The 27857-nt window shown below is 43.0% G+C and overlaps 1 protein-coding gene across 1 annotated transcript; it reads right to left on the minus strand.

Moving 5' to 3' along the window:
• LOC133917835 (ankyrin repeat-containing protein At5g02620-like) lies at positions 1-27851 on the minus strand. The gene is made up of 3 exons (XM_062361671.1): positions 27115-27851; positions 788-1386; positions 1-687 (listed from the first exon to the last, which is right to left on the minus strand). Exons 1-3 carry the CDS (start codon positions 27842-27844, stop codon positions 1-3), a joined length of 2016 nt encoding a protein of 671 aa, XP_062217655.1. The 5' UTR covers positions 27845-27851.
• Between the last annotated feature and the right edge of the window lie 6 nt (positions 27852-27857).

The raw sequence follows: 27857 nt of genomic DNA on the forward strand, positions 1-27857 counted from the left end.
TCATTTATGACGATATTTAGCTGAAATCGCTGCCGAAATGAAGCTTGTTACCAAGGGCCAATACACCATTGCTCCTCGGAGGATGATAATACGTGCAAAGATCAGCAATGCCTGATTCCCGAGCCTAGCATATAATGCTCTTGCTACAGCGCGGCCTCTCATAGGGTCAATGAACGCACACAGAGATAAAACAGATGCCACCACACAGATTCCAGTTGCAGTCATATAAGCAACTGGAGCTAGAGTCACGTACAAGCCTAACGCACAGGCTGTACCCAAGCTTGTGACTGAACCAAACGCGAAGAACAGAGCTATGTCAAAGTGCCGAACGCGCAATGGGACATCAACGATAGCTGTTCCAGAGTACATGAGATTGATAGTAGCCAAACCAGCACAGGCGAATGCCAATGAGTTGGCCGCAACGAATGCATCAAAAACGTACCTCCCAGAAAGTGCTGGGGTGCCATCGTCTTTATAACCTCCAGGTAGATTGAAACTTGCACCAAATGCCACAGTTGCCATTATCGCTGAGCCAAGGCCCAGAGTCTGCGTGGAACTTGTCAGTTTCTCTGATTCTTTCTCTTCGTCCAATGGTTGAATGTACTGTTCTTCAAAGTGATCCAACCGACGATTCCCATGCTTAGCGTGACAATACTTTAATGCACTGTTTATCAAGAATTTGGGGCTCTGCAAAAGAAAACATGAGCCTTGAGTCATATGGATCGCTTTTGTTTTGTTTGCCTTTGATGGAAAGCAAGCCTGAAACCAAAAGAAGTATATGTATTACCCATGACCAAAAAGACCCAGCGCGCATCTTACTCTCCGACAGGTCCAGAGGAGTTTCCCCATTGTTATTAGTTATATTTAAGTGCACTTCCAGATTCTCCAAGAGTAAACAAAATATGTCCTGAACTTCATGTTTTACAGCTAGGTGTAGTGCAGTGTTTCCATCAATGTCTTGCATGTTCCAAATCCATGATAATGACGGAGTATTGCAAGCATGCGTGACTATATGCCATCGCTTCTTTTCAACAGCGACATGAAGGAAAGATCTTCCCTTAATGTCGCGCAAACCAGCGATGTTGGGGCATTTCTCCAGAAATTTGACGATTGCCTTGTTCGCTCCTATGTAGGTAGCAGTGTGTACAGGGTATAACCCCTTATCATCTGACTGACACATTGTAGCTAGGTTAGCTTCCAGCACTTGCTTGAATGGCATGCCTGAATGCCAAACACCACGTTCCCAAGGAAACCAAGGGCTGTGGATCCAGAAGTGTACACCTCTTGGGCGTAGCACTGATGTAGCGAAGTGAAGGGGCGTGCTCCCGTTTTGATCCCCTTGTATTGCAAGACCAATGTTCCATCTCAATAGCATTTCTGTCATATCTGAAAACGACACTTTATTTTAACTGCTTTAATCTCATTAAAAATTGAAGCATTTTAATATACTAAGTATGTAACCATGCAACAAGAATCGTATGTAAATATATAAAGAAACATAGATAGTTCTCTATCAATCAGAAAGCTCCGAATTCTGAACATGAAGATTCATTGGAAGATTTAGACAAGGGTTACTGAATATTTTCATCGTCCTATATCTAAAAGAATGATTCTTTAAGAAAATAGTCCTGTACCCAAATTAGAAGAATATAACTCTGTACAGTGTTTTTGAGACGGTCAGGAGGTAAATTTTGTTCCTAACTTATTAAATTAGTATAATGTTGTGGACGTCTTCATTGGGAAGAAGTACAAGCGCAAGGGGGCCGCTCAGCCCAGCACAGCGTCCACGGCTTAGACATAAGTCATCTATCATTATCAAGTTGTTAGTTCCTTAGTTAGCAAATCGGTTAGCTAAGATATGATTGTAAGTTGGCTTGCATCTTTTGTTAGGTTCGGCTTTATATATGCCAGGAGAGTTCCCTTGATGAATTAAGCAATGATTAAACCTAATTCCATCTAAGCCGGCTGTTTATAGCCTCCTTAAGAGGGTAAGTACGCTTCCATCTCTTTGCTGTCCCTAACCAATCCGCAAGCCATATCATCTGGTATTTAGAGCCAATCTTGATCATGGGGGAAACGATCACCATGCAAGTATTCGAGTCCGCCATCGGTGAGCTGTGCAAGACAATGAACAACCTCGCCACGTTCGTGAAGGACTCCAAGACCGTCATCGCTGCAGAGCTCAATCACCTCAAGACCCGCAACTCCACCTTGGACGTGGCCATCAATCCACTACCACAGAAACCCCAATCTATGATCGGCTAACACTGTCGGTTCACAACCTCTAACAGCCAAAAAATGTTTATGGATGAGAGAACTGATAGTGATACTAATTGTCATTATCAGTTCCTGTAAAAAAGCAAAAATGACACTATCATTGCCAGTTCATATCACAATCCCAAAGTGATATCCTCCTTATCACTATGATACATCACTGTTCATTTGTAACACGAGCCGACAATGATAAGGTACTATCACTATCGATTTGTACCAACCAACAGTGATAATCAGCATTATTTATTGCGGTCAACAACCTACCCTAAGGCCTAGTTGAGCAGAGGAGCTGCTTGGCTTTTTTGCCGTCGATGACCATTTGACGCGATTTTGTGCTTGGAAGCTTCAAAACTGAGAAAGATCTTGTTCATCCACTTCTTCTAGGTGCTCAAGGTTAGTAATTTGTTCTATTGTTGATTTGATTGCTTGTTTTACTTGTTAATTTATTTTAGATTTTGAAATTTTGCATATTTATGGAGCTAGAGCTCCAATTTTAAGCTCTAATTTAATAAATAGATTGCAACCATCTCGTTGTAGATGTATGCAATTGCGTAGATGGAATTTGACAACCCGGATAACCCAGAGGTGATTTTGAATTGCCTCTGCTTCTTGCCATCGGCAGGCGATGGCTGCTGCTTTCCCCAAGGTGTTTCGTCTCGACAGCGGAAGAGACAATGTGTAGGGACCAGTGATCGCGATTGTTGCTCTGGCAACACTTCATCTTAGGTGGTCTACCATTGCCAGAAGCGCTAAAGTGGCACCTGCCGTGGGCTAACGGCGTAGCATGGCTGCCCATCTCCCCCTATTATGTTGGGATCTCAGCGATGCACGGAGATGGATCGTGAGATTTCAACCCAGGACTTCATCGAACTGGCTCTGTAGGTGGGCTTCACATTGTAGGACCTGCTCTACGCGGAGACGGGTTTGTCAACCTCACCATGTTAGTTTAATCTATGTTGTCTAGTTGGTCTCGGATTAGGTGTCCGAATGTTTCCGTAACGTAGTAGTAGTAGTAGGCTATCTTCTCAAGACATGTACGAGTCGGACTGTATTTTGTGTTTTGCTCAGCTATAAAAGAAAACGAGGGGGGTGCTGTATAGAGTGTCACCTGGAAAAAGATCCAAACGAGTTTTTTGTTTTCTCCGTGCAGCATTGTTTTGCTACCTGGGTTGTTTTACCTGACAATTGGTATCAAGAGCCTAAACGTGCAAAGCAATGACCGGCAACGATGATGCTGCAAAGAGTTCCAACGCCAAGTCCGACAGCGAGATCGTGAAGATGACAACAAGAAGTGCCTCAATCCCGACCCAATATCCGATGTTAAGCGAAACGAATTGCGGCATATGGGCCGTCAAGATGAAGATCATCTTGCGTTCGCTGGGGGTATGGTCGGCTATCAAAGACGGGGACGAAGATGGCGACAAGGATCAAGGTGCGATGGTGGCCATCTGTCAAGCCGTCCCAGATGACGTGACGATGTCCATCGCGGAGAAGGAAATGGCTAAAGAAGCATGGAACGCACTCAAGGAGATGAGTGTAGGCGAAGATCGCGTCAAGAAGGCACGCGCTCAAGTGTTGAAATGGCAACTGAACAAGATGCAGATGGGGGAATCGGAGACTATCGTCGAGTACTCCGTGAAATTCACCAAGCTGGTGGGCGAGATTCGCTCACTCGACGTCAAGCTCGAAGACAGCGACGCCATCAAGAAATTGTTCAGCTCAGTTCCAAATCGTTTCCTCCAAATCATTGGAACGATTGAACAATTCGGTGATGTCGCAACCATGTCGCTCCCTGAGGCGATCGAACGTCTCAGAACCTTCAAGGAAGGACTCAAGGGACGACGGGAATCAAAGGATGGAGGAGATCAGCTACTTCTCACCCAAGCCGAGTGGGAAGCGAGAAGCACAAAGTTCAAGAAGGATGACGGTTCTTCTGGAGCCAAGAGAGGAGGCCAACATGGGAGAGGCCGGGGACATGGTCGCGGACAAGGAGGAGGTAGAGGAGATGGCAATCGATCAAATGATCGAGCATCAGGAAGCTCTGAAAAAACGCAAGTGCTTCAACTGCAACGTATACGGGCACATTGCAAAGGATTGTCCAAAGCCAAACCGAAGAGAGAGAGCCAATCTTGTAGCGAAGCAGAATGATGATGATCACCAACTATTGATGGCTGAGGTATGCGAGCTTACTCATGTTGTGCCGGTTCATAATGAAGTGTTTTGTTTACATGAAGAGAAGGTAGTGCCCAAGCTAAGTGGCACTCAGAACAAGGCTTGGTATCTTGATACTGGAGCAAGTAACCATATGACCGGCTGCATGGAGAAGTTCATGGAGATCGACATGATTATTGGAGGCTCCATCAGATTTGATGATAGCTCGATTATGGAGATACAAGGAAGAGGTTCGGTGCTGTTGGAGGGTTTTGGTGGTGAACATCGTATCCTCACGAATGTTTACTACATTCTGAAGCTTAGAAGTAATATAATTAGTATCGGTCAGCTCAATGAGAATGGCCGCAAGGTTGAGATAGAAGAAGGTGAAGTGAGAAGATCAAGAAACCGGTTGTATGTGCTACAAATTAACCCAACTCTCCCGGAGTGTCTCTTGGCAAGAAGTTCTGAAGAGGCGTGGCGCTGGCACGCTAGGTACGGGCATGTGAATTTTCGTGCTCTAAAAGATCTAGGTGACAAAAAGATGGTCCATGGTATGCCCATCATCAAGCATGTGGACCGTGTCTGCGATGGTTGTATGATTGGTAAGCAACAACGGAATCCGTTTCCGACAACAACGACATACAAGGCAGTTCGTCCCCTTGAGCTTTGGCATGGTGATTTGTGTGGCCCAATCACCCCTGCTACACATGGAGGAAAACAATATTTTCTACTTCTGGTCGATGATTGCACAAGATATATGTGGCTGGCTTTACTCAAAAGCAAAGATGAAGCATTTGAGTCATTCAAGAAGGTTAAAATTGCAGCTGAGATAGAGAAAGATCTAAAGCTAAAAGCTTTGCGCACTGACCGAGGCGGCGAGTTTACCTCAAATGAGTTTACAGACTACTGTGATATGTTGGGAATTAGGAGTTATCTGACAGCGCCTTATTCACCCCAACAAAATGGAGTAGTTGAAAGGAGGAATCAGATGGTCGTCGGCATGGCAAGGAGTTTGTTGAAAAGCATGGGAGTCCCAGGGGAATTTTGGGGAGAAGCAGCATCCACTGCCGTTTATCTTCTAAATAGGGCACTAACAAAGAGTATCATCGGCAAAACTCCTTACGAAGCCTATTATGGCCACAAGCCAAGTGTTGGTCATTTACGCACTTTCGGGTGCGTTGCGCATGTGAAGACAGTCACGCCACATCTCTCAAAGCTAGCAGACCGAAGTAAGCAAATGGTGTTCATCGGGTATGATTCAAAAACAAAGGGCTATAGGATGTATGATCCAGTAGCACGAAGAGCTGTGGTGACTCGTGATGCAATATTTGAGGAGGAGAAGAAGTGGATATGGAGTGAAGAACCCGTGGCGGAGGTACAACAAGCTGGGGATATATTTACAATACATTACCCTCTAGTTGAAAATGCTGATCCCTACAATGGTACTGGGCATTCCAACGTGGATAATTTTGAGATGATCGGAGAAGTTCCATCTCCGGTGCATCACTCTCCTGCTACACCGAACATAGAGACACCAGATCCATCAACGCCAAGCACTCCTACGACTACTTTAGGAGCGCTTGCATTGCCTGGAGCCCCACAGAGTGTGGAGCCTGATGTGAACTCCTCTTCTAAAGCACCACGATGAATGCGTGACCTCAAAAGCATCTATGATACCACATCCCCAATAGAGTTGGAAGACTCGGGTTTTTGTTTGCTTGGGGAAGAAGAGCTCGTGAGTCTTGAAGAAGCTAAAGAACACCCAACATGGAGAAAAGCCATGGAAGAAGAGATGTCTTCTATCCAAGAAAATGGAACGTGGCAACTTGTTCCATTGCCGGAAAGCCACAAACCTATAGGATTGAAGTGGGTATACAAGGTAAAGAAAGACACTCAAGGCAAGATTGTCAAACACAAGGCGAGACTAGTTGCAAAGGGGTATGTTCAACGACAAGGCGTTGATTTTGATGAAGTTTTTGCCCCAGTTGCAAGATGAGAGACAGTTCGTATTCTCATCGCCATTGGTGCACATGAAGGGTGGAAAATTCATCATATGGATGTTAAATTAGCTTTCCTCAATGGGGATTTGGAAGAAGAAGTTTATGTAGTACAACCTCCTGGATTTGAAAAGAAAGGAGAAGAACACAAGGTGTTAAGACTGCACAAAGCGTTATATGGCCTACATCAAGCTCCAAGGGCTTGGAACTCAAAACTGGACAAGTCATTGAGAGTACTTGGTTTTGAGAAGTGTCCGTTAGAGCATGTTGTATACAAGCGAACCCAAGGAAGAAGGAACTTGCTGGTTGGAGTTTATGTGGATGATTTAATCATCACCGGAGATAGTATGGAAGAGATCAATAGTTTCAAAAATCAAATGAAAAAGATGTTTAACATGAGTGATCTCGGGTTACTCAGTTATTATCTAGGAATTGAAGTTCGTCAGAGCTCCAGAAGTATAACACTCAGTCAATCCACTTATGCAGCAAAGGTGTTGGATAAGTTCAGCATGAAGGATTGTAATCCAACACAAGTGCCAATGGAACCACGTTTGAAGCTGAGCAAGGATAGCACAAACCCGGCTGTAGACAAGACCCTATATCGAAGTATAGTTGGGAGTTTGAGATATCTGCTACACACGCGCCCGTATTTGGCATTTTCGGTCGGCATGGTGAGCAGTATATGGAGAATCCCACAACAGAGCATTTGTGTGGGTGCATCTATGGGAAGCAAGAAAATTTGTGTCTGTTCAGTTTCTCGGACAGTGATCTAGCAGGTGACACTGATGATCGGAAGAGTACTTCAGGCATGGTGTTTTTCCTTGGGAAAAGTCCAATCAGTTGGAGTTCTCAAAAGCAGAAGGTAGTTGCACTATCTTCTTGTGAAGCGGAGTATATTGCAGCTTGTGCAGCAGCATGTCAAGGGGTATGGCTGGGAAGGTTACTGGCCAATATTCTTATGACAAAGTTTGAAAAAGTAACTTTGAAAGTTGATAATCAGTCAGCGATTGCGTTGAGCAAGAATCCAGTATACCACGAGAGGAGCAAACACATTGATACACGTTTCCATTACATTAGAGAATGTGTGGAATCAGGGATGATAGACGTGCAACATATTGGCACAAAAGACCAACCTGCTGATATTCTAACTAAGTCTCTCGAAAGGTTGAAGTTTGCTGAAAACAGACAGAAGATTGGCGTACAGATTATCGACGAAAGACAACAAGATTAAGGAGGAGATTGTTAGTTTAATCTCTGTTGTCTAGTTGGTCTCGGATTAGGTGTCCGAATGTTTCCGTAACGTAGTAGTAGTAGTAGGCTATCTTCTCAAGACATGTACGAGTCGGACTGTATTTTGTGTTTTGCTCAACTATAAAAGAAAATGAGGGGGGTGCTATATAGAGCATCACCTGGAAAAAGATCCAAACGAGTTCTTTGTTTTCTCCGTGCAGCATTGTTTTGCTACCTGGGTTGTTTTACCTGGCACGCCAGAGGTAGCCCCAGGTCCCTACCACTAGCCATTGCTCGCAAGCCGGATCGTGGATGCAGTGGCTCAACAACATCTGCAGATGTTTTCTCCGCCGACCAAGCCATCGTCGCTGCCTGGACGCACTACTGCGACTTAGGGGACTGAGGTGGTGGTCACCGGCATTGCCATCCCAGTTCCAAAGCTCGACCGACAACAAGCGACTCGATCACCTTTGCCGCCAGTGCACCACCTCGGTGGCACGAATGAGGCCTCAGTTGGCTCATGAGGCCACCGAAAGGCCCTCTTCCCAAGGCTTGGCCTAAACCAATAGTTGCGTTCAGTGATTTCCTGCTAGCCAAACTGATGGCTGGCCTGGCCTCTCCGGTGGCAACTAATCCGGCACGTGAGGAGGCAGATTGGGGGCACAATTTTAGGAACTTCAAGTTTTGCATCCTGCAAAAGCGGCCCACGCACCAACATCCGACTGGGACCACTCGCGAGGATGACATTGGAAAGACATTTACTGTGGCATTTGGGAAAGGAAGAAAATCAATCGGCCGCACAAACCTTCCTTGCATGGCATTGCAAAGCCGTCCTCTTCCCACCACCAGACACCGAAGCTTCCCACATTTGAGTAGGTGGTAATGGCTGGGCTTGGGCTACCTTGTGACTCCTGGACTATTTTCAGAGTAGGATTATGTTATCTTTAGAGATAAAACTTTCAAATTTTGTGAGATACTCTAGTACATGTGGGCAGTTTTCATACATCTAGGGATTTCTTTCCCAGGCACAGACATATGCTCCGAGAATACAGAAAACCCTAGGGGATCTAGATACGTATAGGATACTAATATATGGTAGTTTTATACTATCCGTCGTCAAGCCCCCCATTAGTACATGAAATGAGACTTCGATGGATCAAAAACTTAGTCTAGTAAAGAAAGACGCTTCGATGGACTGCATCCTGAGCAGTGACTCGGGTCCCTAGATTGGATGATACATCTAGCTAGGATCTAGGTGTTCTTGAGTCATCTAGTCAAGATTCCAAGTACTCATGCGAGCCCCCAAGTAAGTATTTCATTTGGGTAGAAATTCTGAGTTGTCCAAGAAATATCATCCCAACCTTTTGAAAGGATAGAGAGAAAAGACTCGTCGTTGATTGGCTTTGAAATTTGAACCATCACTGTGGAGATTTTGCGTAGTGGTGAAAAGAATCTTTCTTTTGCAAAGGATCATGATGATGTTTGGAAATTGTGCATGTCCGGTGAGGTAGTGCGCAAGTTTCTCTGGCTTACTGTTCTGACTACTCCCAAATGTGTCAAAAGAGATTCCGAGCATTAAATTGCGACAGGACGTTAGCACAGCAGATCATTGCCCCATGTTGTACTCGGAACCGTTACCATGGTAGTCGGAGAACCATCTAGAGACTCTTTACCCTTGTATAAAAGAAAACTGAGGCAGTCCATACAACATTTATTTCCTTTGTCATCATTTTCCTCAAGCCATCTTCTCTCTCACCTCCTACTTTGTGCCTACAACCTCCACCCAAACCCTAGCCTCACTATCCACATCCTCCAGGCATCATGGGCCGCAAAAAAGATTGACAGGCTGGAGAGCTCCAATGTCGGTACTGCCAAGTCTGCAATTCTCCCATGGGTGGTGTCAGATGTTTTGGAGGAGGTCCTGATCAGTGAGGAGCGTGACAAGGTCATTTCTCCACGTACCTTGATCGCCTGCACAACAGTGGAGGGTCAAGAGATCCCCAGGCCAAGCACTCCATGGATTATCGTATTTCTTCACTTCTTCTGTTGTGGCTTCCGCTTTCCCCCTTCTAGCTTTTTTCCTCTACGTGCTCAACTTTTACGGCATCGAGCTCATCCTTCTCAACCCCAACTCCATCATCATGCTCAATGTCTTCATACACCTATGTGAGTCCTACTTAAGCGTGTGCCCCTTGGTCAACCTTTTCCTGTACTTCTACATCTTGAAGAGATTCTAGGGTAGGGTCACTGGTGGCACTGGATTCTTCCTCTGCAATGGGAAGTCAACGGAGTACATCGACTTCTATGCCAAGAGCTCCTGGTCAGGGTGGCATAATAGGTGGTTCTACTTCCAAACACCCCTACCCGAAATCATGTACCGAGGACTTGCACCACTCGTAGGGCCAGTGTGGATGGAAGTACTGAAGACCACCGCTGCCACTCGAACCCTCATCACCAAGATCTAGGATCTAAAGGAGCGGGGACTAACAGCATGGGACATCGCTGGGGATTTTATCAAGTGCGCATATGTCCTCTGAAGTCGAGGATTTTTTACACTTGGGAGTTCACAGCTAGAGAGGACCTTGCACGAGAAGGTGAGACAAGTACTCACCTATACCGAGTAATTATCAGGGGTACTAAGGGCATATCTCTCACGAGTTGTTCTTATTTGCATATCTCTCCCTGAAGGAGGTGGAGCTGAGGACCAAGTTCCTCTTCAAAACAACACCCGAGTCCAACCGCAAGAACATATCGATCCCCATCATAGAGATGGAGGCCGATGATAGGGTCAAGATTTTATCAGTAACCTCACGAGCCATTTTTTCTTCCTTTTCTTTTCGATTAGTTATTATTTAGGGTAGTTGTTGGTACAAATCAAGAAGTAACTAGGACGTGGGAGGCCTGACTGAAGGTCAAGAACTCAGGCGTTCGGGGTGAGGACTCGGATGAGGTCAAGTCATGGGAAGCGTGGGCCCTGGCAGAAGTGGAGGCCCCACAACTGCATTGCCAGCCTCGTCCTCCATCTGCGATGGCATGTCAAAGGAATATGTGGACTCAAGAGGCAGCGGCTTGTCAGTCAGCAGTCTTGTGGTGTCGCCAGCCCCAACTCCAGAACCTATGCTTCCAAGCCCAACTCCAGCTCCTGTGGTTCCATCCCCTCAACCCGCACCTCAGGTGAGTTCAGACTTCTCTCCAAACCCCTATAGCTATGGTAGTTGATTCATCTGACATATGAGTAGATGCCGGACAAGGATCACAGAAAGGTCATGGTTGGTGTGGGTAGTTCGGCTATCGTAACCTCGTCTGTGCTAGAAGTTGCAGTTGAGGTGGACACCCCTCAAAAGTTATCCAAGAGAGTGGGTTCCCTGCTCGTTCAGTTGAAGGCGTCCCAAGACTTGGAGAAGCCCATCTACGGTTGTTGGCCTTGACACCTTCCTTACATTTTCAGAAACACAATCTTTAGCTACTTTCTCATAGATTGCTCATAGCGCCAGCGCCAGGCCTTGAGCCCCCACAACCTTAGATCCAGGAGGTCGATTCCTCTGAGGGATGGAGGGACGTGACAATTGAGCCCGTAGCTCCTGTTGATGAAGGCGGGGAGGTAGAAGTCTCATCACCCGAGGTGGATGAGACACTCGTCCATGGTTTGCTTGACAATATGCCCTTGAGGGATGTCGTGAAGGGGGCCCAAGTTCAAGGTGGCCATGACCCAGAAGACTTATTGGCTGCCTTCTTTATGGTGAGTACTAACCTACAAAATAGCCGATTAGTCAATACAATAATATGTGTTGACCTGATGTTTTGCAGTTTGGCATGTCATCGATGCACAAGCTCTGCAATAAAGTTTGTCAGGTGAAAGCCCAGCTAGCTGGACAAGAGGGGGAGCTAGCTGAGAAGGACTGATGGTTGAATGACATAGGCCTCTAACTCTCCAAGGAGGTCTCTGAGAAGGAGGGGATATTCTCTGAGTTAGACAAAAAAATCCAAGGGTAAGCTTCCCGATATCTTGGACGCACCATGCCTTGACTTTTTGTTTTGAACCCAATGTATTTTTCATGTAGAGCTATCTGAGACCTACAATGCCCAGCACAGGAGGAAGCTCGGATAGGCTCCATCGAACAACAGCTCATCACAACCCTGGATACCTTCCAAGATGCCCTTGTTAGAGTCAGAATCCAGGTAGAGCCTATGGAGGACATTGGTGCTGCCGGGTTGGCCACCCAGGGAACCAAGCTAACTGAGGCCTTCATAAGCTTCCATCCGATGATGGCTAGCCACATCATGAGCCAGGCCTGGTGAGGCGCAGAGGTGGCGGTTGCACAGGTGCCAGCCATTCTGAAGGTGCACTACTGGGAGATCGACACTAACTTCCTTCACGTGGAGTTCCCTGGAGAAACCGAAGAGGAGGCAAACCAGATGGTGGAGAAGTTATCTGGGCTAGCCAAGGGCTATGTGGACATGATGACCTTCAAGTCATTGCCTTAAGACTTTTATTTCCTACAGTTTGTAATATGAACATGGTAGTTTGTTAGAACCTACGATATTTATCTTAAATGTTTTGCACTTGAGATGGGAGCAACATGGGTGCCTGGTACCGAATGCATTTGACAACTTATCATCGTAGCCTTACTCGCTTCTCCTTCCGATTAGTTTAGGAGACATTAGCTGCTAGTCAAAGCACTTATAATGGTCAGCCTTAGATTTGACTTGAGGTCATAGCCCTCAGGCATTTGTGGACACAATAAGGAACCATTTCACAACCCCCAAGTCACATCTTAAAACTCTATTCCTTCTCGTTGGAATTTGCTTTTAGATCATACACAATACACCTTTTCAGTTTTTAGTATCGAGTACCCGTTGACTGTCTATCCCAGAAGAATTTCCAGATTTTTGCCAGTCTAAAAGTTAGGAAGCAAATAATGCAATGAAGTAAAAGAAACTCATACTACCCTTTAGTCATAGAAAAGCTTTTTGTAACCTTGAGTGCACTCATGGGTAGAGGTACCCGGATAGCGGCTTACCCTGTTGCTAGGTATTAGGGTGCAAGGGATGATATATAAGGTTAAAAAGGCTATTCAAGCAACTTTTTGTGCAATATAATCTTTATTACTATAAATGTACTCTTACTACTTACATATGGGACTTATAAAGCTAATTGGTGTTCCCTGAATTATTGAGTACCCTACCACCTTATACCGTTAACCTATACAACTCATATTGGATTTTGTCGATACACAAGAACCCTTCTACTTCGTGGATAGTGTATTATTGTTACATTGGTTTTAAACTAGTCATGGAACTAAATCCCTGGGTTACCAAGCTTGATTTTTGGATGCTTTGGTCGTGGACATGATGAAGGCATCTCGGCTACCTTAGTCCTTGAGTTCTTGGTCTTCTTGTTAGGTTGCTACTAAGCTGCCATGTTGAGACTCCGCTTGTCGTAGTGGAGACCTACCTTGGGTAGCCCCAGACGGTGATGAATTCTTCAGGTCTTGGAATCTTCATGCACTAGTAAGCATAGTGCACGGCATCCATGAACTTGGCTAGGGTTGGTCGTCCTAAGATTGCATTGTATGCTGTCTCAAAATTGACCACACCGAACATATTTTTTTTCTATCGAGAAGTTGTCAAGCTTCGTAGAGGTGACAGGAAGTGATATCTAGCTGATAGGCATGGCCGAAGATTCAGGTACTATGTCGTAGAAGGCTTGAGTAATTGGCTTGATGGTAGATCGGGAGACCTGCATCACATCAAGTGCATCCGTGAAGACAATGTAGAGGGAACTTCCTCAGTCGATTAGCACACAGGTAACCTTGCGGTCATTGATCGTGGACTCGACTACTATTGAAAAGCGGCCTGACCGTGCGATGTTCTCTATGTAGTCATCTTAGCCGAAAGATATTTTGACGTTTGACAACTTGATGGTCGGGTGACTCTTAGGGGTGGTTGTTAGGACTTCTCAGGCCACCATCTTGTACTGTCGTTTGGACCCATAGGACACAGATCCACCAAATATGTGGTCGACGGTCCTTTCTCCCTCTTGGTAGGACATTGAATCTGAGTCATCGTCACTTGAGTCCTAGCTCTGGGTCACGACCTAGGTCTTCTTCCCCTTAACCTTGTTGATCTTAGCCTTGACCAACTTTTGGTAGATGTAGCATTGTTGGAGGTTGTGGTCGTTGATCTGGTGGAAGATGCACTAGGGCTTGCCGGAGCGTTCGTCAATGCCTGGCTGATAGCCCTTGCCCAGAGATGTACCTAGATGCTTGTCAAGAAGATCCACCAAAACATTGTTAGTTATAGTTTTCTTTCCCTTACCTCCTTTGGAGTTCTTCTTGCGCTTGCTCTTCACTGAGTCATCATCTAGTCTGGGTTGAGGGTGCTTGATGCCCAGATCCCATTCCTTGATGAATAGGAGCATCTCTTCAGCATTGGCCACCTTGTCGACGATCTTCATGAGTTCCTTGACCATCTCGGGCTCCTTCATGGTGACGTACTCAACGCAACATCAACTCATGACCCCTTCAGTAAATGCTTAGATGACATTATAATCATTTATCTTCAGGATGGTGTTTCAAATATTGCTGAAGCATCGGATGAACTCGCACAAGGTATCCTTCTCCGTCTGCATAAGAAGAAAAAAGGTCATTCTTCTTACCGAGGTGAACATACATGCCTTCAAAGTTGGCTCGAAACAAGTTGCAGAGCTACTCCCAAAAGTAGATCATCCATGGCGGTAGATTGATCAGCCAAATCTTGGCCAACCCCTCAAGGGTTGTGGGGAGGTAGTTAGCCATCACCTTTTCGTCCCCCGCCAGCCGTTTGGATGGCTGTAGTGTAGGTCTAGAGAAACTTAATGGGATTAGTGGTCCCATTGTACTTCTCAATTGACCCTGATCAGAACTGACCTGGCCAATCAACCCTCCGTAGATCTGGAGAGAAAGCCTTGCACCCGTTGATGGCACCCTGATTGATTCGGATAACTATGGGAACTCTACCGGCTAGGTCAGAGATTGCCCATGACTTCTGCTCAAATAATGCCAGGATATCCTCCGGTTGGGTCACTGAGGAGAAGTCAACTGCTCCTTAGGGGTCCTCAAATGTCTTCATTCCTCGATAACTCCATGCAAATTGTTAATGTTATGGTTCATGATCGGCGAAGTCTTGTGGCGGTAAAGAGCTCGGTTATCTTCTCAGACTGTCGTGTTCCGAGGGATGCGTCTCTCGAGATCTAAATCATCGCAAGAAGGATCAACACAGTACTTCCCCCGATTAGAGCTATTTGTGGTGTCGCTTGATGAGAGTTCTTGGCCTTAAGTATAGCTTCTTTGGACATGTCGGTCATCAAGTTGATCTAGTCCTTGCCTTTAAGGGTAGATAGATATGTAGCAGGGGGTTACCGGAGGATCTCTTATAGAAGGACGAGCCTTTGAGCTACCGCAGACTGAAACTCTAGGTTCCCAGTTGATGGTCGGGAGACGTGAGATCCTAGATTCCCGTTAGGATTTTGGACCAAAGTAGTTGTCATCAGTGGAGACTGGTTGTTGTTTCCCATAGCTGGGGCCATGGGGTTGAGGCAAGCCCTCGTCTCCAATGGTGAAAACTTCTTAGGGGTAATCTTCGGTAGAGGAGTTTAGATCTATCATGGATTTATCATCAGAGGAGACCTCTAGGTAGGTCCTTTGATAATCCATATTATCAGAAGCCGCTGGGGAAGATCTCGACTTGCGAAGAATGTCTCTTGCGCGATCTTCTTGGTCACCGAGTGATTCAAGGATGAAGCTGTATTCTCTGGCATATTGATCCATAAAATGACTTACCTCGTCATTGTAGTCGTTGCTAGTATGGTCATCGTCAAGATCCACTAGATCGACCGCCGGTTCCATGTCGGTTGAGAGGGTAAAGTTATCGTAGAACCTCTCATCCAGGAAGCTGGTTCTCGGTGCAGACTTGGATGGAATCGGTGACATGTTATGTGTCAAGGATTCGATGTCTTTGGTCATATTCCCCACGGACAACACCAGTTGTAGACGATTTTTGAACCGCCAATCTTACAAATACATGAAGGATGTAGGAATACTCCTTGTAGTCGAATCACACACCAAACACACAGATTTATACAGGTTCAGGCCTCCCAAAGGATAATAGCCCTACATCATGTGGTCTTGTATTGATCTTCGAAACAGTAGTACAAGAGGGGTCTTTGCTAGCCTAGATAGATCTAAACCTAGTCGAGGGTTCCTTGCTTGTAGCCTCGGTGAGAAGTCAATGTAGATCACAATTACAGAAGACTCGAGGGCATGAGGCTCTTGTAGGCTTGGGGCTTGTTTGTCGGTCTTCAATGGACTTGTCCTCCGCAGGGTCCCCTAGTTCCATATATATATGAGGTTGTCGTGTTGCTCTTGGACTCTTTCTCGAGTAGGATTCTGTCATTCTTAGAGATAAAGTCTCATATTTGTGAGATACCCTGATACATGCGGGTAGTTTTCATATATCTAGGGATTCCTTTCCTAGGCACGGACATATGCTCCAAGAATACATGAAATACTAGGGGATCGAGACAGTAGTACAAGAGGGGTCTTTGCTAGCCTAGATAGATCTAAACCTAGTCGAGGGTTCCTTGCTTGTAGCCTCGGTGAGAAGTCAATGTAGATCACAATTACAGAAGGCTCGAGGGCATGAGGCTCTTGTAGGCTTAGGCTTGTTTGTCGGTCTTCAATGGACTTGTCCTCCGCAGGGTCCGCTAGTTCCATATATGTATGGGGTTGTCGTGTTGCTCTTGGACTCTTTCCCGAGTAGGATTCTGTTATGCTTAGAGATAAACTCTCATATTTGTGAGATACCGTGATACATGTGGGTGGTTTTCATATATCTAGGGATTCCTTTCTCAGGCACGGATGTATGCTCCAAGAATACATGAAATACTAGGGGATCTGGACACATATAGGATACTAATATACAGTAGTTCTATACTACCCATCGTCAACATCCTTTGGCTAAGAACCACAACTATTAACTACCGAGGTAGAACTTAATGCATATCTAGCTTAGGCTTGTAGATCTATCTTTTGTGTTGTATCTACTTTCTCATAACCATTACAACCATCAGCTATTCTCTTATGCAATTACATTCAGGAGTAAACCTATTTTTTTAGTGTAGAGTAGTTAATCCTATTTGGTTTACTTGTTGATCCTTGTAGGTATGATAACCTTGGAATACTATAGGTGAAAGGGTACAGATGATCCGTGCGCTTTCGGTACTAATATTGTGCGTGTAACTAGCGTCAAAATGCTTTTCTGGCACCATTGTCAGGGATTAGCAACTTGAACCTTTTGGGTGTTTTTACTTTATTCTTTCAAACTAGTTTTATTTCTTTTATATTGCATATATCCTATTTTTCCGCTAACAAGAACATGAATGTCAAGGCCGAAGTCCAATAAGCCCCTTACTTTTTGGACAATACAGACCTGCCGCTGATGCAAGCTAGGGCGTGACAAAGACAAGCTGCTGCTGCCACTGCATCTGGCACCATGCCACCGCCACCAGGTGAACAATAAGGAGATCCCCCAAAGGACGAGAAGCCAGATTCTTCATCCGAAGGAGAGAAGTAGCCCCCTGAAGCCAGAAGAACCAAGAGGCAACACGAGAGAGACCGTTGAGCAGGCTATCAGCAAGTACGGAGCGCCAAATCCGGACAAGATCCTGATAGACAAGTACAAGGAAGTCACTGGCAACTTTGAGATCAAGCGAACCAACATCGACATAGTTGGCTAGTCTCAGTTCACTAGGAGCACTACTACAAAACCAGGCTTATATGCTAGCCAATCACTACCGGTTGCAAATGAGCCGGCAGTGATGAGGCATCACTAAAGCCGCGCGGGAAGAATCAACGAATGTGACTTATGAACTGTCAGTGATGAAGGGCATCACTGCCGGTTGATGATTTGAGCCGGCAGTGATGCTTCACTGCTGAGTGAAGGAACCAGCCGGCAGTGGTACCTGAACTATCACTGCCAGCTCTAGCCATGAACCGGCAGTGATAGTTCGTTAAGTATCATTACCGGCTCGTACTATGAGCCGACAGTGATAATAGGTATCATTGTCAGCTCATAAGAAGCACCGGCAGTGATAACTGGTGAGTAGTGACTCGTCGGGTGAATAGCACCTGGTCTGGTATCACTGTCGGCTCGTGTTACGAACCGGCAGTGCCAGCAGTGATAATAGCTGACAGCTTATCTTTAAAATTTCATAACTTTTCCATACAAAGTCAGATGGGGACAAAATTTATATGAAAATTATAGCCCCCAACGAGATCTACAACTTTGTAGTTGAAATTTTTTTCATTTGAAATCATTTAGATGTCTAAATAATAGTTTGAAGTTTCAAACAAAAGAGGTCAGAAGGATTGCATGCTACTGTTATCGCAAGTACTTATGTGGTGGGATGGTAAGGAAAACCATTAGCAGTGTAGTGGGCTTCAATTCCAAGGAAATAAGAAATATGGTATCGTGCGAGCTGAGAGGTCTCAGGTTCGAGTGCCATGAACCGCATGTGTGCGTATTTCGTGCGAATAATCGTGTGACTTGTGACTTGCGCGGGCGTGAGGTTCCTCGGGTGCAAAATTTATTTATTTATTTAGTTTTTCTGACCCAAAAAATCAATCAGGGGCAGACTGTATCACTGCCGACTGAAGCTTTCAGCCTGCTTCAGCTGGCAGTGATAACCCCTTCACTACCGGTGTCTGGGCTGGCAGTGATTGTCTTCGACTATCACTACCAGTTGCCCACTGCCGGCTCTAAAACCGACAGTGATGACCACTTTAGAGCCAGTAGTGAAAAGATTTTTTTTAAGTAGTGGAGGGAGGACACCTGTCTCCATCTGTAGCAATTTCTAGAGGTGTACAACACGTTCAAGATAAAAATCTCAACATGAATGATGTCAATACGCGCTTTTTCCTTTTCTCTCTCATGGGAAAGGCATGCCAGTGATTCCACATACTTCCGAAAACAACCGCCAACTCTTGAGATAATGTGGTCGTGCTTCCCTCACCAAGTACTTCCTGCCAGGCAAGACACTTGCGCAATAAGATCACTAGCTTAACTCAGCGCACTGATGAGAACACTGCCGAATCATGGAAGAGACTACATCACTCCTCACCAAGATTGGCCCAGATTTTTCTCTTTCCTTAGGCCTACACCCAAACAGGTCGCTCGGGAGGGGTCCAATTTTAACGAGTTTGCCACAATTATGGAAGACCACATCATTGGAAATTACATGAAAAAGGATATCAAGGGGCAAGTTCCAATCAACTTCATACTAGTTGGGGCCAAATTAAGTGCCACAAAATTATTGTCTGAAGAAATCATATTGTGATGTATTTCTAGTTGGGTTTCCAAAATTTTGCCAAGAAATAAATCACTCGGATAAAATTTACACCATGTCGTTACCCACCACCATTAGCATCGCCACTCAATATGTTAATCAAGTTCAATGGTAACATGCATGAAACATCTATTTAATGTGCATAAAGAACTTACTACCACATAATCATTGAAAACATATGGTATATCGCAGGCGGTGTCTTAGGACCCGTAACTGATAAAATATCCTCAAACAGTTGCTAAGACAACCATATCTATAACAAGATAGCCATCTAGGTGTGACTGAACTCAAAAAATTTATAAATCCGTCTGTTTCTATCATACAAACATAGACAGTGTTTAGAAAAATTCATCTGTTATATTGTCACAAACGGTTTCTTGTAAGATCTGTCTGCGTCTATCGTCACAAATAATTCCTTGTAAGATCCATCTGTGTCTATACGAGAGACGCAGACGGATTTTATAAACACATGTCTGTATTTAAAGACCCACGTACGTTTTCAAATTTGACTGCTCCTCTGGCTCTTTTGGCTTCCCACACACACAACCCATTCGTCTCCCTAAGCTCTTTTGGCTTCTCACATACACAATATATTCGTCTCCCCGGGATTATTTTGGCTTCCCACACACACAACCTGTGCGTCTCCCCTCAATAAAAAGCGATGAGTGTTCTTATTTCCCACTCACCATAGTGTTCCACTATACTGAGAAAGTGTCATCCTCACTCACCATCAGCATCGGAGAAGCGAGATCTCAGCTGGGGCCGAATCCCTTTGACTATACCAAGGTGAGTATCATATGGTTCCCATCGCGGTTTAGTTAGGGTTTGTACGATTTTAATTTGTTTGATCCATGTCACTAATAGCATAGTTCACATCAATCTAGAGGTGGCAGGAAGGATTCTCCCTATGACAGCTTCGACGGTGCAAATGCTTGGCATCGACTTCGGCTAGGTGGACTTTGTCTTCTTCGCTGCTTTGGAGGCCCCCTCCATGGACCCTATGTATGCTGTGAACCACATTTTCCGTTATGTTCTTCTGGATAGAATTTTCTCTATTGATGTTCATTACAATGGAGAGATTATCATCAATTGCAGGATAGGCTTCAATGCGCATTTCCTGCTAAACCATGGCTAGCAATTTAGCAGTAATACAGTTTTGTTCTGGCTTGTGCTGGCTCGTGCATGAGCTAGTCAAGGTGCAGCCAGATCCGGCTGACTGCGAGCTACTCATTTAAGATGATGCTTGGGTTGATGTTGTGCTGAAACGCAGAAGGCTGAGATGATATCTATCATCTCGCCTTTTTGAAAGACGACGTCAATTGACCTAAGTTTATTGATCACTTTTTGTCTTTCTGGAAGACGGTATCTCCATGATGTTAATCATTTCATCTTTTTGAAAGAGTCGATCGACCAATGATGTATAGCTAGGGATTGTGTTTAGCTAGTTAGGTTTATGTGTTATGAAAAATATGTGATGTGCATCTGTGTGATCTTCCTAACCTTTGTGATATGTAAATACATGTTTTTTGTGTTCTGAACAATGTGTGATCGATGTTATGAACAATGTGTGATCGATATTCTAAATAATGTGTCAATGTGTTTAATTTGTGAATCATTAAGTGGGTATGCGACCCTTTCCCTCTATAAGCAAATTTGCTTCTTGGCTGACAGTTTTTTAAAAAACTCCGTCTATGACAGTTAATATAGACGGGTTTGAACAAAAACTATCTATGTATTTTTACTACTCACAAACGTGGTTCAACAAATACCGTCTGTGACTCTTACTACTCACAGATGGTTTCAACAAAAACTATTTGTGATCCTTACTACGTACAGATAGTTTTCAAAAAAATCCATCTGTGTGTAAGTCTATTGCAGACAGTTCTGAAACTATTTGTAATAAGGTCAATACCACAAATACCTTTGTAGAGACGGAACATATAACCATCTATAATAGGTTTAAAATTCATATGTAATAAACTGTTCTAAGGTAGGGAGTTATCCTCTATCATTTCATAATTTTTATAAGCCAGGCAAAAATATCTATTTTTATATGTGAAGATAATGCACGCTTTATGTAATACCTTTTCCTGCCTGTCCTAGTAATCTAATAGCGTGTGCTATGAACGAGGGGACATACAAGGTGAAAACTTGGCAAGCATTTTAGTTTGAGTACTAAGTGAACAAGCATAGTTCCCCAATAGAATTGAAGGTAGTTCTTAATTTGCAGGCATTCGTTTAATTTTAGCTTCAAATTCACTTAGTGTTGTCATAAATGAAAAAGAGATATCCATAACACACTGTGAATGAAAATGATGACTAAAAAAGTTACTATTTATTATAAATTTCTTTTTTCCTCATAACTCTTTTTAACTTGAATTTGAAATTATGGAGGGTAATGCAATGTTAGAATACGCGCTCTTATCTTTTGGGAATTTTTCATGTTGATTTGGTGCTTTAACACAAATTGTTTTTTATATGGATTTAACCTGCGAAAAAAGGTGGTCATACGTAGATTTTGGTGGAAACAGGAGCAGGTTAACTGGATTATCCATGTCTCCAATCTTTACTCCACTATATTGCTACGTAGATTGACATAACCTGACCGAGAAGAGCTGGATGAGGAGTTGATCAGACCTTGCTGGCTCCTGATGTTGATGCTATATGGAGCATTCCAATTGGTACTGTTGGAGGACATGATAGCTAGCATGACACTTTCAGAAACATGCGAAGCTTACTCGATCTGTTTTGTGTACCGAGCTTCGGTAAAGGCTAATGAACGAGTTGATGCTGCAATTGCAGCCTCAAGCTCGCATGGTGATGTTAATCCTCTTTGAAAGAAGAATTTAGAAGATTAAAGTGCCACCAAGATTCAGAACATTTGGTGGCGAACCAGGAGCAACCATTTTTGCAGACACATGAAAAACAGGTATATCACTACATGAAAAAAGCTCAAAAGTGATGGGTGAGGCATCTGTCACTTTGAAAGCGTCACTGATGACAAGTTATAAGTGACGGGTCCTACCCGTCACCAATAATATTATTGATAACGGGTCAAAACTTGACTTGTCACTTATTAAGATCATAAGTGATGAATCACAACTATGACCCGTCACTTACTACAAGTCATAAGTAACGGGTCACAACTATGACCCATCACTTACTACAAGTCATAAGTGATGGGCCACAGTTATGACCCATCACTATTGACTAACGAACATTTTTCCTATTTTTACCAGAAAAAATCAAAAAAATATTTTTTCACCCGAAAGTCACCCTATTATAAGGCCCATCGCATATGCCTAATCCACATCATTTTCAAACATATTTCGGTCTTTGCATTTTGTGGGACTCGAATCCGCGCCCAGGACCTTGCACGCAACTCCCTTACCACCTCAGCTATCACTTGTTTATGATAAAAACTAGATACACTATCCTTTTAACCTTTGCTACCAAAGCTCATAAGTGACGGGTCATAACTGTGACCTCTCACTTATGTAAGTCATAGGTGACGGGTCATAATTATAACCCTTATCGATGACGTTTTTACTGAAATATTGATATAGAGAGCGTTTAGTAAAAAGACATAACTTTTACATATAGACTCTGATTTTGACGTTTTTTTATTCTACGGACATCTACAGAAAAAGTTAAATTTGTTTCTACCCGACTATGTCGGGTTCAGAGAATTTTTTGAGGCCAAATGGCTTGGAAGATTGAGTTCTCGCCCCCGGAAGTTTCTATACCGTTTCTGGAACACGCGTTTGTGTCTATAGCTGCCACCTCTTACATCAAATTTAAGCAAAATTGTATAATAATTCATATTCTAGAGCTACCGAGGTGAGGAAAAAAATAAAAAAATTTAGCATCACATACATATATAAATTCCTGAGGTTGTATATTATATATATACACCCCTATAAATAGAGAAAATAACATAGAATACATGCACTTTTGCACCACATGAAATGGTATCTCTATATATCGATCATGTACATCTATAAAAATAACCATAAATATTATCTAGGGATATATATACACACAATAGAGAAAATGATAGCTCTATGTATTGATCAAGTTATTGGTGATAGGTCACAATTTGATCTGTCACTAATGAGTTAGTCATTTATGAGTTAATCATTGGTGACGGATCAAGTTGTGACATGTTACTAATGACTGGTAAGGATGATCCGTCACTTATGAGCCGTAATAGGTGACGGATCACAACTACAACCTGTCATCTATGACTGATCTAGGATGATCCGTCACTTATGATAAGTCACTGACCTAGAATGATCCGTCACTTATGATAAGTTTTAAATGACGAGTTACAACTATAACACATCATTTTTATTATCAGTGACGGATTGTGTTATGATTTATCACTCATTTTGTGTCTCCTTTATCTGTTTTTCACTTAGTGTATCCAATGCTCTTCTTCCCTTGTGGTACTTTCCCATACTTCCTTGATATAAAAGTTTCTATAAAAGTTTCCGGAAAAAAAATATGGAGATGTAAGGGACGCCATATCCTATAAGTCAGATCAAACTCGATTGCATTTGAGAGATATGAAAAAGATAAATCTGGCATGAATAATGGTATTTCCGCTGCTTATCAATTCCATATAATGTATTTTAGATAGTTCTACGTACGATATATATATATATATCCTCTCCTATATCTCAAAAAAATTTGGATATATTTTTGAAAACGTCTATACCTCAGAAATACGTGGAAGTATCGTATAAAGGGATGGGACACCAGGTACGTCCTCATATGAAGAACGATAAAATGTGCGAGTAGCACGGTTCACCTTACCGACCGGAGCTCGGTTATTGAGCTCCGGCGGTAACCAAAAATTCGCGGTTACCGCGGTAACCGGTCGAAAATTAAAAAAATTCAGAGAAAATTTATTTGATAAAATTTGAAATTTGGAAAACAAATCGCGATTTTAGCCGTTCGGTAACCGGTCGGTTTGGACCGGTTACCGAGCGGTTTTTGCGATTTATCGATCGATTTTCTCGAATTTTTCGCATTATCGGTAACCGCTCGGTTTTCTCGATTTATTGAGCGGTTTTCTCGATTTTCAGTGAAGTTCAACAAAAAATCCAAAAATTATCTCAATCTTGTAAAATCAATAACTAATTCATCTGAGCTTCAAATCAAGTGAAACAAATTTTGTTGATTTCCATGTAACATGATCTACATGGTAAAAGTATTTATACTCATAAAAAAGTTCAAAATTTTCTGTGATAAATTGTATTTGTTAAACCAAGTTAAATGCATAGTTTACTCTTTGCTAATCCAAAAATCATGAAACTAATTTTGTTAGTCTTCTTACATGATCCTATGTCTTTTAAATATACATGAACTCATGAATTAGTTATTGTAATATGCATGATTGTGTAAATATGTTGCGACTAGATTAATTCATAACTGACCCATCACACCTCAAAAATTAGTGAAACCACTTTTATTAGTTTATTTATACTATGATTTATGTAGAAAAAATAATAGTAAACATGAAAAAGTTAATTACAGTGCTGTTTCTTAACATATTCACTTTATGCTTGTGAACTTTGTAAAAATCATACAGAAATTAATAAAACTCTAAATAAAGTGAAATCAATTTTAAAGATCCTCTTAAGATATGTTTTACACAAAAAAAATATGAGTTTGCATGTTAAACTTTTCTTTAACATGAGTTAATAACTGAGCCGCACGTTTCAATTTTTTTTATTTTTTTCAAACTTCCTCCCTATAGAATATGATGCAAACAACATTATTTTTGAAACATTTTTTCACAGAAGGTATTAGAATTGTGTCTAGTTTTTTTAAGATTTTTTTTAAATTTTTTAAATTTTTTATTTTTTTTGACTTTTTTGAACTAAAATTCGGTTACCGTTTGGTTTCTGAAACCGAACCGGATCGAGAAGATCGGTTATCGCGATTTTTACTCGGTTACCATCGGTTTTTTGAACCTGGCGAGTAGTGTATGATACCACCGAGTGCACTTATGGAAAGCTAGTTTGGATGGCGATACAGGAAGTGGGAGGAATCTTATTACTTCCCTTGCATCCTAAGACTTGGACTAGGGATCTCTTGGAACTGAGTTTCTGTCCGGATGACATGTAGCGGTCGATTAAAGGATCAAACAATCCGGCGTTGGTCTCATATGCACTGTACCGCAGCCGCCGCTAAACCTAGGTGCTGGCGATGCTCCGGCTACTTCACAGCGAGCCACTGCTGCCGCAAGAACCCAGGATGTCCCTTGGGATATTTCTTGGCCGGGTTAGAGCCCCATTGAACTCTCAACTCTGTTTCTCTCTTTCTCTCCCTGGGCTTCACTAGTAAGTTGCTTTGAAGTGCACTTAATGTAATCACATGATTAATTAGAGGCACTTAATGTAGTCACTGACAGGTTAGACGGCGCATTATGAAAATACAATTTAACTCAGTTTAACATAATGTGCCGATGGCAAGTGGGCCTGGTCCATGTGGATCGAGTCCATGGACCGAAATCCCGTGGACAAGGAATATTATCGGAACATGCCTTTCCAAGGATTTTCTTTGAATATAGACAAAGGAAATGAAAAATCAAATTTGCATGACCCACATGTCATAGGCTATTTCAAAGGAATTTTCTATAGGATAAAAATAAAATCAAGATATCAGTGTTTGGGGCCGTGTCAGTCCCATAAATGGATGTCTAGATATTTTATTAATAGAATAAAATTTCAAAAATAAAACAGAATCCGAAACCATAGTGGCAGTGAATCTGCCCCCCCCCCCCCCTCTTTTTGACATCTCCCTCATAGGAGCTCCAATTTAAGTGGTTCTTTTTGAAATATTCACCTAAAGCATTACGTTTCATATCATGCAAAAATATTAAATGCTTACTCCTGTTGATTTTATTTACTTTCTTTGTGCATATGGCAGTGCTTCAAGTAGACAGCATGTACGGGGGTGGTTTTAATTGGCGAGGATCAGAACCATGAAGAACGCGATTATTACTAACTGGAGAAAGGCAAGCATCTCATACACACACATATGTATATATATATATATGTGTGTGTGTGTGTGTGTGTGTGTGTTGTTTGCAATTTATCTATGCACGTGTGTATATATGTTTGCTACAAATTGCTATGTTTCGAGTATTTTTGGTAGTTAAATCCCACTTGAACGTACTTGTCAGCCTTGAAATATTGATTTACCTACTGTTGTACCCATAGTATATGGTGTAAGCAATAGTTAATGTCATTTGGGTATATTTAAGACCATTGTATTGGTAGACTGCTTAGCCATGATTGTATCTCAGTAATTCTATATGTCTAGCTCGCTGATTGGTTTTTCAGATTGGTTCCCCTTGTTAATTTGTCCTAAACTAAGACTGAAACCTATGATTTTACGTGAGCAAGGTGAAATTATTATTTGGTGGTGAGATTCGTCTTACGAAAGGGTCAGGATGCTGGCGGGTTTGCTCATGTCAATTAGGAACACTTTTGGTAGGCTGGAGTTGTTCAGTTTTTTTTTTGTTGATGTATAGTGGAAGCAGAGCTCCCTTCACCTGATGGTGCGTGATTCGCGGTCATTTTTTCAGTTTTAGTATAAATCTTGATGCACAAGGAGCCGAGGGATTATGTTCTCTCTCTGTGTGCTTCCATATTGTACAATATATTATTAATTATTATAGTAGTGTGATTGTAAATTACTCACTCTAGTCCCAAAGATGTCCCTTTATATGTGTGCTAGTAAATAAATTCTAATCGTGGATATTTAGTCACAGAAAATAACTAAATGTAGTTTTATATATCACGATTTTTGTAATATTTTGTAACATATAACGACACAACTTGTTGTACAGTTTTGGACATGACGAGCATACAAAAGATTGTGATATTTTATAGAAAACGCTAATCAAGTAATGATATTTTTATATTGCCACTGTAGACGATTTTGTGTTTCTATGTGATTGATGTTTTCAAAAATCAAGAATATTTATTAATAACACTTATTACCAATTGAATAAGTACAGATTTCAAGAATTAAATGCATCAATATATTATAAGTTCGTACCTTGGCCTCGAAGAACGGCAGCATGCAATGCATTTTGTCCATTTGGTCCAGAATAAGAAAGATTCCCACCACTCATAACATATAGTGACTGCACAATGTCGATACGTTCTAGCAAGATGGCTAGATACAATGGCGATGTGCCTTCTTTAGGAAAACTAGCCAATTCCGAATCAGCCGCCATTAGAAGCTCGACTGTATGCTTGCTACCAAGGCGGACAGCCTCGTGCAAGGCCGTCTCCTTACGCCCATTCTCCTTTCTCACGACTTCCTTGAGCATCTCCCCGATGTTGGCCTCACCTCTGGCTAGAGCAATGAGACGAGAGACCATTTTGGGTCTCCCAGCTCGGGCAGCACAATGCAGGGGTGTATCACCCTTGCTGTTTTGCGCGACCAGAAGGTATCTGGCCTTGTGGTAGACTATGTCAGCGCTCCTCAAGAAGTTGTCGCCGTCTCCACATGTAGCCAACACGTGTAGTGCGGTGTCCCCATCAGCGGTGACACCCTCCAGAATCGGTGCCGGAGGCCACGCGGTCTGATCAGCGCCTTCTTCAACATCGGAAGCTTCCTGAGTCTCCGGACTTGAGCTGGCCTCGAGCAAGTCAAGGAATGCTTGGGTTGACACCGCATCTGCAGGCCCATCTTCCCTACTGAGAAGAACGCTCAGTGCCCGCCAGGAGCCAAAGCATGCTGATGCTAGCAGAAAGGGATTCATGGAAGCCGGGGTACTCATCGCGGTGGCCTCC

This window comes from Phragmites australis, chromosome 5 (assembly GCF_958298935.1).
Source record: "Phragmites australis chromosome 5, lpPhrAust1.1, whole genome shotgun sequence".
In the NCBI taxonomy this organism is placed as follows: Eukaryota; Viridiplantae; Streptophyta; class Magnoliopsida; order Poales; family Poaceae; genus Phragmites; species Phragmites australis.